The sequence below is a fragment of the Dictyostelium discoideum genome (assembly GCF_000004695.1).
Source record: "Dictyostelium discoideum AX4 chromosome 2 chromosome, whole genome shotgun sequence".
Classification (NCBI taxonomy): Eukaryota; Evosea; class Eumycetozoa; order Dictyosteliales; family Dictyosteliaceae; genus Dictyostelium; species Dictyostelium discoideum.
Genome location: NC_007088.5, coordinates 7,693,677 through 7,708,574, shown reverse-complemented (window position 1 = coordinate 7,708,574; position 14,898 = coordinate 7,693,677). Strand labels below are relative to the sequence as shown.

The following is a 14,898-nucleotide window of genomic DNA, read 5'->3' as shown; positions in this document are numbered from 1 at the left end:
TTTCTTTTTCTTTTTTTTTTTTTTTGAATAATAAATATAATTTTATTTTTTTTTTAATAATTTTTTTTTTTTTTTAAAAAAAAAAAAGAACAAATTTAAATCAATAATAAAATAAAACTAATTAAAATAATTATTAAAAATGTAGAAATATTTAAAAATGTAGTGTTACTGGTAATATAATAATTATGATTTATACTTTTATCATTATTGATTTCAACTTCCTTATTTGATTCAAGATTATTTATAAAGTTTGGAAAAAAGTTATAAAAATGAGATTGAGGTAAAGATGGTAATGATGGTGAAAAAGTTGTAGAAGTTTCAGACCAAGCACCATCACAAGATTGTTTATAATCTACAATCTTTAAAAATCCTTTTGTTGGGTATCTTTGAATTTTACCTGATATAGTAATTGCTTGAAAATAATAATAATCACATGAACGATAAGAATTTTCATTTAAAGTTATTGAGTAAACTCCATTTGATGATTTACCATTATCACTTGAATATAATTTATTTAACATAACTTTTAAATTACTATTTTTACTAATTACATATAAATATAAACCATCAAGTGAATTACTTGAATTAAAATAATTTGCAATAAATGTAATTGGTAATTGCTGTTGTTGTGGTTGTTGGTAAAATGGTGATGAGGAACTTGATGTGGAATTTAGATCACCATATTTAAAAGTATGGCTGGCAGAGATTATTGATTTATCACCAGATGCAAGGTCATTTTGTGGAGTGCATGAAGTTAGGGTGAAATCCATAGTGTAGAACCAAGTTGATAAAGTTTGGTTGTAGACAATACCAGTTCCAGAGTAGTTTATGTCCTTTCCCATAATTCTATCACGAAAATCACCAACATCAGGAGCATCATCATTTAAACATTTACTACTACTACGACATACTAATCTATTGATTGCTTTTAATCCGTTATTGGAAGTGGAAGTTTTATAAATATGCTCTTGAGTATTTTCATCACATTTCCAATCATCGATTCTATCATAAAATGAAGTACCATTACAATTTTCAAATGTAAAACAATCATCACTTGCAGACATATCAATGGAATGGCTTTGAGCCATATCGTATAATCTTTCATTAAATTGTAATGGTGTTACAGGTTCATAGTATTTTGATGTAATTACATTTTCCAAATTTGTAAATCCATATGGTTTCATAAAATTCTCTTTATATTGACTTGGATTCATTCTTAAAGAATTCATCATTACTAATACTTCTCTAGAATCCCATGATTTTGGTATTTCACCATATCCATTTATTACATTTATTAAAATTATAATTAAAAAAATAATTTTAATCAATTTTTTTTTTTTTTTTTTTTTTTTTTTTTTTTCCTAAAAAAAAATATATGTATTTATATATATTAAAAAATGATTAAATAAATTCTATCTAAATTTAAAATTAAATTTAAATTTTGATTACTTTTTTTTTTTTTTTTTTTTTTTTTTTTTTTTTCCCTTTTTTTTTTTTTTTTTTTTTTTTTTTTTTTATTTTTTTATTTAATTATTTAATTATTTAATTATTTAATTATTTAATTATTAAATTAAAATTAAAATTAAAATTTTTTTTTTGATTATTGTAATAGTAAACTGTAATTAATATACCATATATATTAAACATATAAATAGTAAAATTAATAATGAATTATGATTTAGATAATAAAAATAAAAAAAATTAAAAATAAAAATAAAAATAAATAAAAATAAAAAATAAAAAAATAAATATCAAATAATTTATTTTTTATTTAATTTATTTTTTATTTATTTTGTGTTATATATAACCTAAACAAAGTGTTTGAGGAAGTGTGTTAATAAATTCTATGCAGTAGTTTTTTTTTTTTAGAAAAAAATTTTGGTAATAAGTTAAAAATAGATAAATACAAACAAAAAAAATAAAATAAAAAAATAAAAATAAATAAAAAAATATTGGCAATGAATTTTGAATTTGTAGTGGGTGATTCTGTTGATTTTAATGTACATTAAAATTTGAAAAATAGTAATGCTACCAAATTAAAAAAATAAAATAAATAAAAAAATAAATAAATAAAAAAAAAAAAAAAAAACGCACACATTAAAAAAGTAATAATAACAAGTAAATCTTTTGATAAAATTTAAAAATTATTATAATAATAATTTTAAACAATTATCTTTTACTTTTTTTTTTTTATTTATTTATTTATTTAAATATTTATTTTATTTTTAGTAAATTAAAAAAAAAAAAAAAAAAAAAAAAAAAAAAAAAAAAGATTTTTTATTTTAAACCTGTATCTTTTTTTACTTTTTTCCTTTTCCTTTTTTTTTATTAGTTTTATTATTTGTTTTAGTTTTTTTATATTATTATATTTATATTATTATAATCAAACTAATAATTAACAAATATTTTATTTATTTTATTTTATTTTATTAATCCTTTATCATTTATTTTATTTTATTTTATTTAAAATTTTATTTAAAATATTTATTTATATATTTGAAATTTCATTTGTAACTTGTAATAATTGTGCGGATTTTTCTTTCTTTTGTTGTTTTAAACCATCTATTTTATTCATATAATCTTGAACTTCAGCACCTTTTTTATTTGAATGCATTTTATGTTTAATGATACGATATTCCTCTAGTACATTCTTTTTAGCTTTTAATTGAGCAAACTCTGGTGTTTCATTTGGAGGAAGTTGACCTAAATTTTGATGCCAATTTCTAGAGTTTGGAACTCTACCAATTTCAACGAAACCAGAAGAATCCAAATACTCACCATTCTCTAGGCAAATGATTGGTGGTGAAAGGAATTTTCTTTGAGCGGCAAAATTCTTATATTCCATAGCTTGTTTGAGGGTATTGAAAATCATCATCTCTTTGAATAGAGTGAAGCAAAGTGTTGGTCTAAGGAATTCATGTTTTTCTCTTAATTGAACTTTATTTACAACGAAACCAACGAAACCAGCAGTTGGTGCTCCATCATAGGTTTGAATATCCAATTGATTTGGAGGAGTTGGTTGAGGGTATTGAGATTGTTGACTTCCATTTTGATATCTTTTCTTTGGTGTAAAAGGTATTAGAGTATCCAAAGAAACAAAGAAAACCGGTTGAACCGATTTACTACTATAACGATCATAATAATGACTAAAGGTTTGTTTGTTTTGGAATACAACTCCCTCCATTTTAGATTTTAAAAAGTTGGCTAAACATTGACCTAAACGTTCATCATCAACGAAAAACAAATCCATAATTACACCAACTATACCAGAATCATTGGTGGAACGTTGTATTTCGAAAAGTTCACGAGATGTTGGATTATTTGGATAAGGTGGACGACGACGATTACTATTGGTTAACTCTTCAATCTCTTGAGTTGTTTGTGAAATTAATTTCTTTATAGTCTCGGGATTAGTTTTTGCTTCAGGATTTAAATTTGGTATTAATGATGAAAGATGATTAAATATTTCATCGGCTTGGTGTTTTGAATTGGTGTATTCATTTAAAATTTTCGATTGTTGTTGTTTTAATTCCTCAAGTTCTTTATCAATATCACTAATTTCATTACCTAGTATAACACGTTGTTGTTGAAGTTTAACTTTTTTATCTAATGATTCTTTTTGATTTTGATAAAAGAATTCAATTCTTAATGGTTCAATAGTTGGAATTGAAGGTATATGTGGAGTGAAAACCAATTGGAATGGACCACTTGTACCAATTGAATCTCTAAGTTTTAATTCTTCAAATGTTGCTTCACCATCCATTGATTTAAATGATTCTTCTAAATAAGTACTATTATTTGAGCCACCGCCGCCAGTAGTAGTTGAAAATGTAGGTAAAACATAATTACTATTGGATGAACCAGCATTTGGATGATTTGGTGAAATTTCAATGGTAACTCTAATTGAACCATCAACTACTACAGTATTATCAAAGTTATCAGTTGCAATGATACCAATTTTTTGACCAAGTATTGAAGTTGTTGGTGAAAATTTAATTTGACCACAAATTGAAAGTTTGGTTGGATAATCTGGATGAACGATTAAAACTTGTTCCATTTGAATTTTAGTATTCTTTGAACTACGTACATTATGAGTAAAGGTTACAGTGGTTGGACCAGCTTTCTTTGGGAATGCAACACCATTGAATAAATAGACTGGTTTAGTTTCGTCATCATTGGGGAAAGTGATTTCAGTGCATGGATAAGTTTTATTTACAGTTAAAAGTTTCATTGTTTCTTTTGGTACGACCATTGGAACTTTATCAGGATTTAATAACATAACAGAGAGTGATGTGATTGAATTGGTTGGAGTGATACGTAAACTTTGAGAATCTAATAAAACTATTGAAAATTTACCACGTACAACAAATGAAACCAATGCCTCTTGAATATCCAATTGTTTTGGTTTAACACGTAATACAAAAGTACCCTCCTCAGCATTTGCTTTAACTTCTAAATTACTTAGCTTACCTTCACCCTTTGATATTTTAACTCTACTTTTAATATCGATTGGTACAGACGATGGTGAAGTAAAATCCACCCATTCTAACTCAGTATCGACACCAGTGATAGAACGGGTTGGGTTACCTTGAGTATCACAAACCAAAAATGTAATTTCATCTAATAATTGGCCACCACTACACTGAATTGTAGTTTTATTTGAACCATTAACACAAAGTTGAGCGGCTCTACCTTCGATACAATCGAAATTCATTGAACATTCACTAATTTGTTGACTTTTATCAATGACTTTAATGTTTAGTTTACCAAATCCAACCACGGTTACCTTACAAGGATAAATATTTTTATCGACATCAAACTCACCAACACTTTGACTCTTTATGAAACATGGAATTTGAGAGCTATAACCTTGTTGATAAGAAAGTTCAAAGAATGGTTCAATTGGTTTTGTTGATTTTAAATTACTTGGTGCGACAGGATTATGACGACGATCATTCAATCCAATCTCCAATGTGATTTCACTATCACATCTAGCGGCACCAACACCACGACCCAAATTACAAACGAAATAAGATGGTGCACCTCCAACGGTTTGAATTGTGAAATCCTTTTTCAATGTGATAATATGATCTTTATTCTCTGCCATTAAAGAGAATTGTTTCACCGTTTGTTTACCCAATGGAATATCGACTGAAACATTATATCTATTGAAACGTGTATTTCTATCGGCAACGATCGTTGGTAAAATCACCATACTACCAGTGGCAATTGAATCACTTGCAGTACTATTCATTTGGAAATCCAATGTTTTTGGTGACCAACCAGGTTGAACTGATCCAATTAAACCATTCAATAAGAAAGGACCTCTATTACCACCACCAGCACTTAAAATTTTTATACCAAATTTAATTTCTGCTGAAGCTTGAGTTGTAAATGAATCTTTATCAACCTCAATAATATCAGTTAATGGATGTAATGTAATATAAGATGGTTTAAATGATGGTAAAATTTTAATTTTTTGTGATACTGTAAATAACTCATTCATATCTTTAAATAATGTAAAACTAATTGTTGCAATTGAATAAGAATTTTGTTCTTGTTGTTGTTGTTGTTGTTTCTTTTTATTTTTTGATTGTGTTGTTGTTATAGTTGTAGTAGGTTCATCAGGTTCAAAATCTTTTTCAACTTTTTCATGAATTAAAATTGCTGTTGGTGGTGGAGTAACTCTTGGATTTTTTGTAATACCACTAATTGTATAAGTACATAATGAGAAACAACCTTTTTCATCGCAAACATAATAAATTGATTCATCAAAACTATCCGATCTAACCATAATATAAAATGGTGGATTCTCTGCCATGGCTGAAGCTTGTTGAACTTGTTGTTTTGGTTTTCTACCTCTTCCTGTAGTTTGTGTACTATTTGTTATGGTTGAAACTGGTTTCTTTGATGGTAATCTACAAATGTTACCATCTTTATCATTTACAAAAACATAGAAATGAGGTAAATAAGTTAGATTCATATAACCATCCAATTCATCAACATTTGGTTTTAATTGACCTTTTGGTGAATCTATAAATGTTAATTGCTCTGTGAATGTCATTGTAACTGGTTCACCTGAAATCAATGTAAAAGGTTGTATTCTTAATTTAAATTCATCCATAACAATTTGAATAGTTACCAATAATTCTGATTCGTCATTTAATTCTGCTTTTGGTAATACTAAACCTTTTACAATAATTTGATTATTAACTAATTCACTTGTTATATTTGATTTACTTAATGTAATTTCCTTACCACCAATTAAACCAATACCATTACTATTAATATTATTATTATTATTACTACTATTACTATTACTATTATTATTTATTTCATCTGTATCCATTTTATCATCTTTATCTTGTGGTGGAGATGATGATAAAGTTTGAGAATCATTATCTTCATTTTCATCATCATCTAATGAAAATGCTTTAAATTGTAATTTCTTTGGTATTTGATTTATTGATACTAAATTACTATCATTATCAATTAAAGAGATTAAAAGAGGTGGTAATTGTTGACCAATTTGAACTTTTAAAGATTTAATATCTTCAATACCTTCCAATGTTGCTTTAATTGAAGTTGGTTTACCAGCAACTACTGAAACGAAATGAGTTGCTTTTTTAACAGATTTATCATTACATTCGAAAATTAAACTATAAGTACCAGTACGTTTGAAACAATCTATATCACCAAAAGAAACACGTGAAGAGTCATAGAAGACACTAGTTTCCATTTTATGTACATTTTCACCGGTTGGTTGATAGATTACACTAAACATTATTTTGTAGGATTCTTCCTCGATGATTTTTCTTTCAACTTCTTTTGGAGGATTTTGACTATCCATGAGTGTACAAGAGACCCATTTGATTTTTTCACCGGCTAAATAGACCTCCTTTGGTAAATTTGCTTTATCACCTTCAAAGAATTTAATTTTTGAAGGTAACCTTTTCTTACAAGCTTGAATCAATGTGATATATTCATTTTTTGAGAATTTTTTAGAAATTTTTGAACAAAGAAAACTTTCAGTTGGTATTTGTTTATAATGAAGTTTATCGATTTCAACATAGAAATCGGAAGCACGATAATCTGGACGACCAATGAAATAGATTGATTTTACAATACCCTTATGAAGACGTGCGATTTGAACTGCGTCATCAATGGCAACTGTTAAACCACGAATAGTGATGGTTTCACAAGTGGTTCTATTTGAGACCGTATCGTATTTGGCACCTTTGAACTGAATGTCTTGATCGAGTTTATGACATTGAAGTAACCAACGTTTCCATTCAAGTTTTGCAATTTTACCACCTGCAGCAGGTTGATCCAATAGATCAAAAACTGGTGACTCTTTGATTATATGCATTTTATTATGAGTTACAGGGAAATGAGATGTTAAAAAGATTGCACCCTTTACTCTTTGTACCCATCTCTCTTCAATTTTTGAACCTTCCAATGTACCAGTGGACATAAAACCTAAACGATCGATATGTGCCTCTGAAATTAATCTACCATTCCAAAAAACTTCAAAACCTGGCTTTCTTAAAGATAATGGACAAGTTTTCAAATTTAGCTCTGGTGAATCTTGAAGGATTTTATTTGGTATTGGCATTGATTCATGTTCATTCAAAAATGGGAAATAACGTAAATGACACACCACCTTTGCATTATTTGCTAAACCAGTTGATGCGTCTTTAATTGGTATTGAGAAATCGAAAACTTTAAATCTTTTACCTTGTTTAATATATTGTGATTCAATACAATCATCTACATCACTTAAATCCTTATCATTTAACATTAATTTATATGAATTCTTTTTATCATTTGAATAATTAATTCTATAACGTGATGATGATGATGATGATGATTGTGAATTACTATTATTATTATTCTCATCTTGATCCTCTTCATAATCCTCATCATCTTCATCTTCATCTTCTATATCTACATCCTCTTCTAAACTTGCTTCATCAATTAGTTGTTGTGATGATGATTTTTTAGTTGTACCATTAGCTTGTGATGAAGATGTTAAAGTTTTTTGTTTTTTAAGTGGTGAATTATTATCACCAAGTGTGAAATGAGATTGTTCGCCAACATCGTGTAAATAATAATAATATATATGAGCTAAATCTCTAGCCAATGAATCCATTGTTGATTGGAAATTCTCTGATGACATATTGACATTGTTAATTATAACCTCTGTGAATTGATCATGTTTTTTCTCTACATTTGATGGTTCTCTAATGATAATTGGTATTTTCCATTCTTGATCACCCGTTGAATTTAAAATGTCCAATGAAATTTTCGCTTGATTCACCCATTCATTACCACAAACCTTTGTATTTACAACCACCTCTGAACCTAAATAAAATGCTGCTTTCTTACCACCAACACCAAATCTAGATATTAAACCTGTAGCTTTTTCACTTGATCCGCTACCACTTGAATGTGCCAATTGTTTATTATTATTATTATTATTATTTGATGATGAAGCTGCCCCTGTGGCTGATCCACCTTCACCACCATTACTATTATTACCACTATCATTTCCATTTATATCCAATAAATCTGCTTGACTTAAACCCATAGTCGCCCATCTTTGTAAAGCATCTTTATTCATACCACATCCATTATCCCAAATTCTAATTGATGTCGTCCTTAAATCTGAATTTGGTCTATTGATTGTAACCTTGATCTCTCTTTTACCTGGTGGATTTAATCTTACTGCTTGAATTGAATTATCAATAAATTCTGCAATTGCATTTGGAAAACTAAAATAATAATAAATTTATTATTAATTTTATATTTTTTTTTTTCTATTTTTTTTTTTTTTTTAATTTTAAAAAAAAAAAACTTACTTATATTCTGAAGTACCAGCTTTTAATAAAATATTTTTTGAAGGTGTTACATCAACTAAAATTTCTTCACTACCATTATCTAAAATTCTTTCACCTTCAAAATAACATATTAAAACATTACGATTTGATGTAGTAAGAAATTTTTGATAAGTAATTTCATCTTTAATTGGAAAATTTGATAAATCTGAAAATAAAATATCTATGTCTTGATTATCACTATTTTGAAACATTTCTTTACATGTAATTTTTAATTGAATAAAATTTTTTGGTGTATCAATTAATTCTTTTTCACCTTTTCTTGATAATAAAACTATTTATTTATTTTTTCAAATTATTAGTAAAAAATGATTAATAATATTTGTGTATGTAAATATAAATATATATATACTACTTACTACTTTCAGGTATATCTTTTGTAACCAAAGTAGATCCACCCAATGATAATCTACTTTGATGTGGTGAACCTGTACTTGTTGTTAGTTGTCCATTATTTGATTTTAATTTTTTTGGTGATTGTAATGAATCATCCAAAGTTTTTGTTGATGTTGTTGTTACTGGAGGTGTAGATGTTGGTGTTTCTGCTATTGATGGAGTTGATTTTGTTGTTGAAGAGGATGATGTTGACTTTCTCTTTTTTTCACCAGATCTTGCCATCTATGAATTTTTTTTTTTTTTTTGTTTTCGTGTTTATGTTTATTTTTTATATATAAAAATAAAAAAACTAAATTTAAATAATATATTTATATATTTATTATTTTTTTAAATTGGCAATATATTTGATACGTCCAAATGAGAAATAAAAAAAAAAAAAAAAAAATTTTGAAAAAAAAAAAAATTTTAGTGCTCGTAATACTAAGAAATTTTTATAAAAAACAAAAAAAATAAAATAAAATAAAAATAAAATAAATTAAAAATAAAAATAAAAAAAAAAAAAAAGTGTACAAGTTAGTTTTTCCTCAATGCATAGCTTTTCAATGTAAAATATTATTGTTATTATATTAATTAATTGTTATTATATTAATTAATTATTATTGATATTTATAATCTAATTTATATTATACCCTATTAATTAATATAGGTGCCTACATTATTTTATTTTTATTTTATTTTATTTTATTAGTTAACATCATTATAAAATATAAATTTTTTTTTTTTTTTTTTTTCACATTAATGCAAATATCCAAAGTAAGAACATAAAAAAAAAAATAAAAAAAAAAAATGAAAATAGTTTTCACCGTTATTTTCACCAGTTTTTTTAAATTTTAAAAAATTCACTTTTAAATTTAAAAAACATTCACATTTAAAAAAAAAAATTAAAAATGGCGGTATCTTCATTCATCCACGCATTTTTTAAAAAAAACCCCATATAAAAATTTTGTATTTTTGGATTTTTGTTTTTTTTTTATTTTTACCGTTGACAGTCTCAAAAAAAAAAAAAAATTTCAGCACACGCGAAAGGTATTTAAAAACTTTTTTTTTTTTTTTTAAATTATACAATTTTTTTAAAAAGAATAAACATAAGGTAAATTTCCAATATAATTATAACTTGATCACTTAAAAAAAAAAAAAAAAAAGAAAAAAATTTAAATTTTAGAGAATAAATTTTTAACAATTCTTTTTATTTTATTTTAAAGTTAATTTATTTTCAAATTTTTAAATTTTCAAATATATATATAAATTTTAATAAACAATGAGTTCAGCACAATCAAGAGGTGGTAAGACAGGTGGTAAAGTCGGTGGTAAAGTTGGTGCCAAACGTCATAAGAAAACCCAAAAGGAACACATCAACGGTATTACTAAGCCAGCCATCCGTCGTTTAGCCCGTAGAGGTGGTGTCAAACGTATCTCTTTCCCAATCTACGAAGAAACTAGAAATGTATTACGTACTTTCTTAACCAACGTTATTCGTGATTCCGTCGCATACACTGAACATGCAGGTCGTCGTACTGTTACTGCTATGGATGTAGTCTATGCTCTCAAGAGACAAGGTAGAACTTTATACGGTTTCAACTCATAAACAATCTCCTGATACAACTCAGACCTTAGGTCTTCTTTTTAAAAAGAATAACAAAAGGTGTTTTTTAACACCATACAAAAAAACAAAATCATATATCAAAAAATAACTTTTTTTAAATATTCTATCATTTTTTTATATATATATAGTTTTTTATTTTAAAAAACAAAAAAAAGAAAAAAAATTGTTTTTTTTTTTTTTTTTTTTTTTCCATTTTCGTGTTTTTTTTTATAATTTTTCATTTGTTCTTTTCATTATTAAAATAAAAGATTATGGATATTTTATTTTATAAAGTATTTAGAAATTTATATATAAAAAATATTATTTTTAAAATATTAAGATTATATAAAAATTATAGTAAAAAGTATAATGTTTTTAAAAATGTTGAACAATATAAGTTATTTAAAGATAAAGAATATTTGGTAAAAATGGAATGGGATATGAATATAGAGATACCAATAAATTTAATACCAGATAATACAATTAAATATTTAAAATTTGGTAAATACTTTAATCAACCCATCAAATCATTACCAATTGGCGTTGAATTAATTGATCTTAAATATTCATTAAACTTTAATCAAAATCAATTTCAAATACCAATAACTTTAAAAACTTTAATTTTAAATAGAGATTTCAATCAAAATTTTACAAAATTATCAAATAATAATAATGATGATGATAATAATAATTTATCATTAAATAAAGTTGAAAATATTTCATTTGGTAGAGATTATGATTGTTTAATTGATGAGACAATATTTTCAAAATCAATTACTTCAATAAAGTTGTCAGATTCATTTTGTCAGGAATTGGATGATAGGACATTACCAAAGACATTGACATTTTTAGAATTTGGTTGGACATTTAATGGTTATTTAAAGATTGGTGATTTGGATGGGTTGTCGAAATTAAGGGTTTTAAAATTTGGTGTTTCATTTAATACTGAAATTCAATGTAATGTTTTACCAAATTCAATTGAAAAAATAACATTTGGATCATCTTTTAATCAAGTTATATTGCCGAATTCATTACCTAGAAATTTAAGGATTTTAAAATTTGGTTCATCATTTAATCAACCAATTTTCCCACCACCATCTTCACTATCATCAGAATCATTACCAAATTTATTAAAATTAAAATTTGATTCATCATTTAATCAACCAATTTTACCATCTTCACTTTCAAATTCAATAACAAGATTAGAATTTAGATCAACACATTTTAATCAACAATTATCAATTTCATCATTACCTAAAAATTTAAAATATTTAGGTATTTTTATAAATAATTATTCAACAATTATTGAAGATAATGATAATAATAATAATAGTGAATTTTTAAAAATAATAAATATATTAAATTAATTTAAAAAAAAAACAAAAAAATACAACCATTTATTTTTATTTATTATTGATCACCATAAATACTATTTTGATTTCTTAATTTTGATTCAGGTACAGTAATACCTAATTTACCAAAGAATTGATTTCTTAAATGAGTTTGAGATTTTGGAGGGACTTTTTTCTTTATTATTATCGATACTTCACCAAATTGAGTAGGGAAAACTTTTGGAATAACTTTATTTTCAGTATTAGATGAAGAATCGGCAGAAGCAGCTGCTTCTTTCTTTTGTTTAATCATTGAACCAACTCTATAGCCACCCAAACCTAATAAAATTATGCATAAACCTGCAACTGATAAACCAGAGAAAGGATTTGAATCAGAACCCATAATGAATTTAAAAGAGAATGCAATATTAGTTAAAGGTAAACGTAGAGTATTTGCAATTGAAAATACTGTTGCACCAGCATGCTTTAATACTAATAGAATGAATACATTATATAATACATTTACAGCCATATAAATCAATACAACCACCCATGCACCATGACAATTATCACAACCTAAATTATCACCATAATTACAAGATGTTGGTAACAATTCACCAGTTGTAGAATTATATTGTTCAATCAATGTATTTATACCACCTAAACATTTTCCACCTGCTTTTAATTGTGGTATAACTTGATTGAATTTCATATCTGATGGTGGTGGTAACCAATTATTAATTGGAAATAATACTGTACCAACTAATGATTGATATAATGCATCAAAATATTGTAAATACCAAACATCCATATCTTCAACAGTTGAAAATCCTTATAATTATTAAAAAAAAAAAAAAAAAAAATTATTATTAATTATTATTTCTTTAAACTTTTTAAATTTTAAAAAAATAAATACCAATTGCTTTATAAACATTTGAAAATGCATATGGAATCATTGAAATTAAATAAAAGAAATTATAAAATAACATATTACCACTAGTGTTACCACCAGTTAATGAAGGAATTAATGAGACTACAACACCACCTATAATAATTAATGCACCACCTAATTGAATTAATGAGTATCTCTCTTTTAAGAAAATGAAAGATAATAACATTGTGAATGGAATAACTGATTGATTTAATAACTGTTGTAAAGGTCCTGTTGTTTTAATACCGCCAATAACTACAAAATAACCTGTAACTGCATCCAATGCTCCCATAATAACAAATTTCCATTGTGGGAATGATCTAGTATCTTTTGGTATATCATTTGTAAATAATATTTTATAAAGTACTATAGCTCCAAAAATTGGAACATATCCATAATTTGTTAATTGACTAGAGAGAGAAATAAAAATAAATAAAAATAAAAATAAAATACAAAAAAAAAATGGGAAATTTTTTAGTAAAAAATAAATTTTTTTTTTTTTTTCTATTCACTTTTTTTTTTATTTTTTTTTTTATTTTTAATTTTATTATAATAATTACTTTAAAAAGAAACCATAGTTTGTAAATACATTCATTACCTTCTTTAGTAATAAACTATTGATAACACCTGAAAGAATATATAAAACAACATAAACTAAAACAGTGGCAGTTTGTTTTGAAATTGAATTTTTCAAATAATCTTTAAATCTTTGAATTATTGATTGTTTTTTTACATTTGATAATTTATCTAAATCACTTTTTAAATTTTCATCTTTATAGTCATTTTCAATATCATTTTCATTTAATGGAGATAAAAGTGGTAGTTTCTCTTCTGACATATTATTTATTATAATTATTATTTATTATTATAATTATTGTAATTATTATAATTATTAATTTTTATTTTTATTATTATTTTTAATTTTTAATTTTTTAATTTTTAAAATTTTAAATTTTATTTTAGATTATTACCTAATAAACTAATAATTTAATATAAATTAAAACATATGAAGGACATATAGGTAAAAGTTTATTACTTTAATTATCCGCTCACCACTTTTTTTTTTTTTTTTAATATTATAAAAATAAAAAAAAAAAAAAAAATTAAAAAAAAAAAAATAAAAAATAAAAAATTATTAAAAATAAAATAAAAAATAAAAAAATATCTCAATCTGATTGAGATATTAATCAAAAGTGCACTTATTTAAAATGAAAAAAAAAAAAAAAAAAAAAAAAAAAAAAAAAAAAAAAAAAAAAAAAAATATATATATAATCATATAAAAAAAAAAAAAGTTTCTTGAATTATTTTTTTTCTATGGTTTCTAATACAAATATATATTTAAAAAAATCTTTGAAATAATAATATTTATTATTATTATTTTTGTACAAACCATCATTTTCGGATCTTTTTTTTTTAAAAAAAAAAAACTAATTACTATATCATTAATAATAAAATTTGGATTTTATTTTTTTTTTAATTTTTTTATTTTTTATTTTTTTTATTTTTTTTTATTTTTTTCATTCAAAACGTTTTGGAATTAATTCATTCATTCAAAAAAAAAAAAAAAAGTTTTTGAAATAAAATAAAAAAATTTAAGAAGGTTTGCATAATAACGTAGAATATATTAAGAGAAAAAAAAAAAAAAAAATTTTATTAAATGATTGGAAGACCTAGTATAACGTTAAGAACACGAAATCTTAGTGTTGCTTCAAGTGCATTCAAATCAAATGATAAAAGTGCTTCAAAAGAGGCACATGAAGT

The 14,898-nt window shown here is 24.4% G+C and overlaps 6 protein-coding genes across 6 annotated transcripts in view; 3 read left to right on the top strand and 3 right to left on the bottom strand.

The window, feature by feature from the left end:
* Nucleotides 1-95: 95 nt before the first annotated feature.
* Nucleotides 96-1,214, bottom strand: DDB_G0277187 (hypothetical protein; the record flags this gene model as incomplete). The annotated part of the gene is made up of 1 exon (XM_637622.1): nt 96-1,214. One exon carries the CDS (start codon nt 1,212-1,214, stop codon nt 96-98), a length of 1,119 nt encoding a protein of 372 aa, XP_642714.1.
* Nucleotides 1,215-2,488: 1,274 nt separating this feature from the next.
* On the bottom strand, nt 2,489-9,515 carry DDB_G0277185 (hypothetical protein; the record flags this gene model as incomplete). Its single annotated transcript, XM_637621.1, has 3 exons — nt 2,489-8,774; nt 8,862-9,171; nt 9,257-9,515. The coding sequence occupies 3 exons, from the start codon at nt 9,513-9,515 to the stop codon at nt 2,489-2,491; spliced, it is 6,855 nt and encodes a 2,284-aa protein (XP_642713.1).
* Nucleotides 9,516-10,551: 1,036 nt separating this feature from the next.
* H4a (histone H4) lies at nt 10,552-10,878 on the top strand (the record flags this gene model as incomplete). Its single annotated transcript, XM_637620.1, has 1 exon — nt 10,552-10,878. The coding sequence occupies one exon, from the start codon at nt 10,552-10,554 to the stop codon at nt 10,876-10,878; it is 327 nt and encodes a 108-aa protein (XP_642712.1).
* Nucleotides 10,879-11,147: 269 nt separating this feature from the next.
* DDB_G0277323 (FNIP repeat-containing protein) lies at nt 11,148-12,242 on the top strand (the record flags this gene model as incomplete). Its single annotated transcript, XM_001134592.1, has 1 exon — nt 11,148-12,242. One exon carries the CDS (start codon nt 11,148-11,150, stop codon nt 12,240-12,242), a length of 1,095 nt encoding a protein of 364 aa, XP_001134592.1.
* Nucleotides 12,243-12,285: 43 nt separating this feature from the next.
* Nucleotides 12,286-13,975, bottom strand: crtp2 (chloroquine resistance transporter-like protein; the record flags this gene model as incomplete). Its single annotated transcript, XM_637618.1, has 3 exons — nt 12,286-13,037; nt 13,123-13,547; nt 13,698-13,975. The coding sequence occupies 3 exons, from the start codon at nt 13,973-13,975 to the stop codon at nt 12,286-12,288; spliced, it is 1,455 nt and encodes a 484-aa protein (XP_642710.1).
* Nucleotides 13,976-14,794: 819 nt separating this feature from the next.
* DDB_G0277181 (hypothetical protein) overlaps nt 14,795-14,898 on the top strand; it is a gene marked incomplete at both ends in the record, with an annotated part of 1,308 nt that continues 1,204 nt past the window's right edge. The window contains one exon of the mRNA XM_637617.1: nt 14,795-14,898. This exon is cut by the window's right edge and continues 30 nt beyond it. Within this exon, the coding sequence (XP_642709.1) occupies nt 14,795-14,898 (104 nt within the window).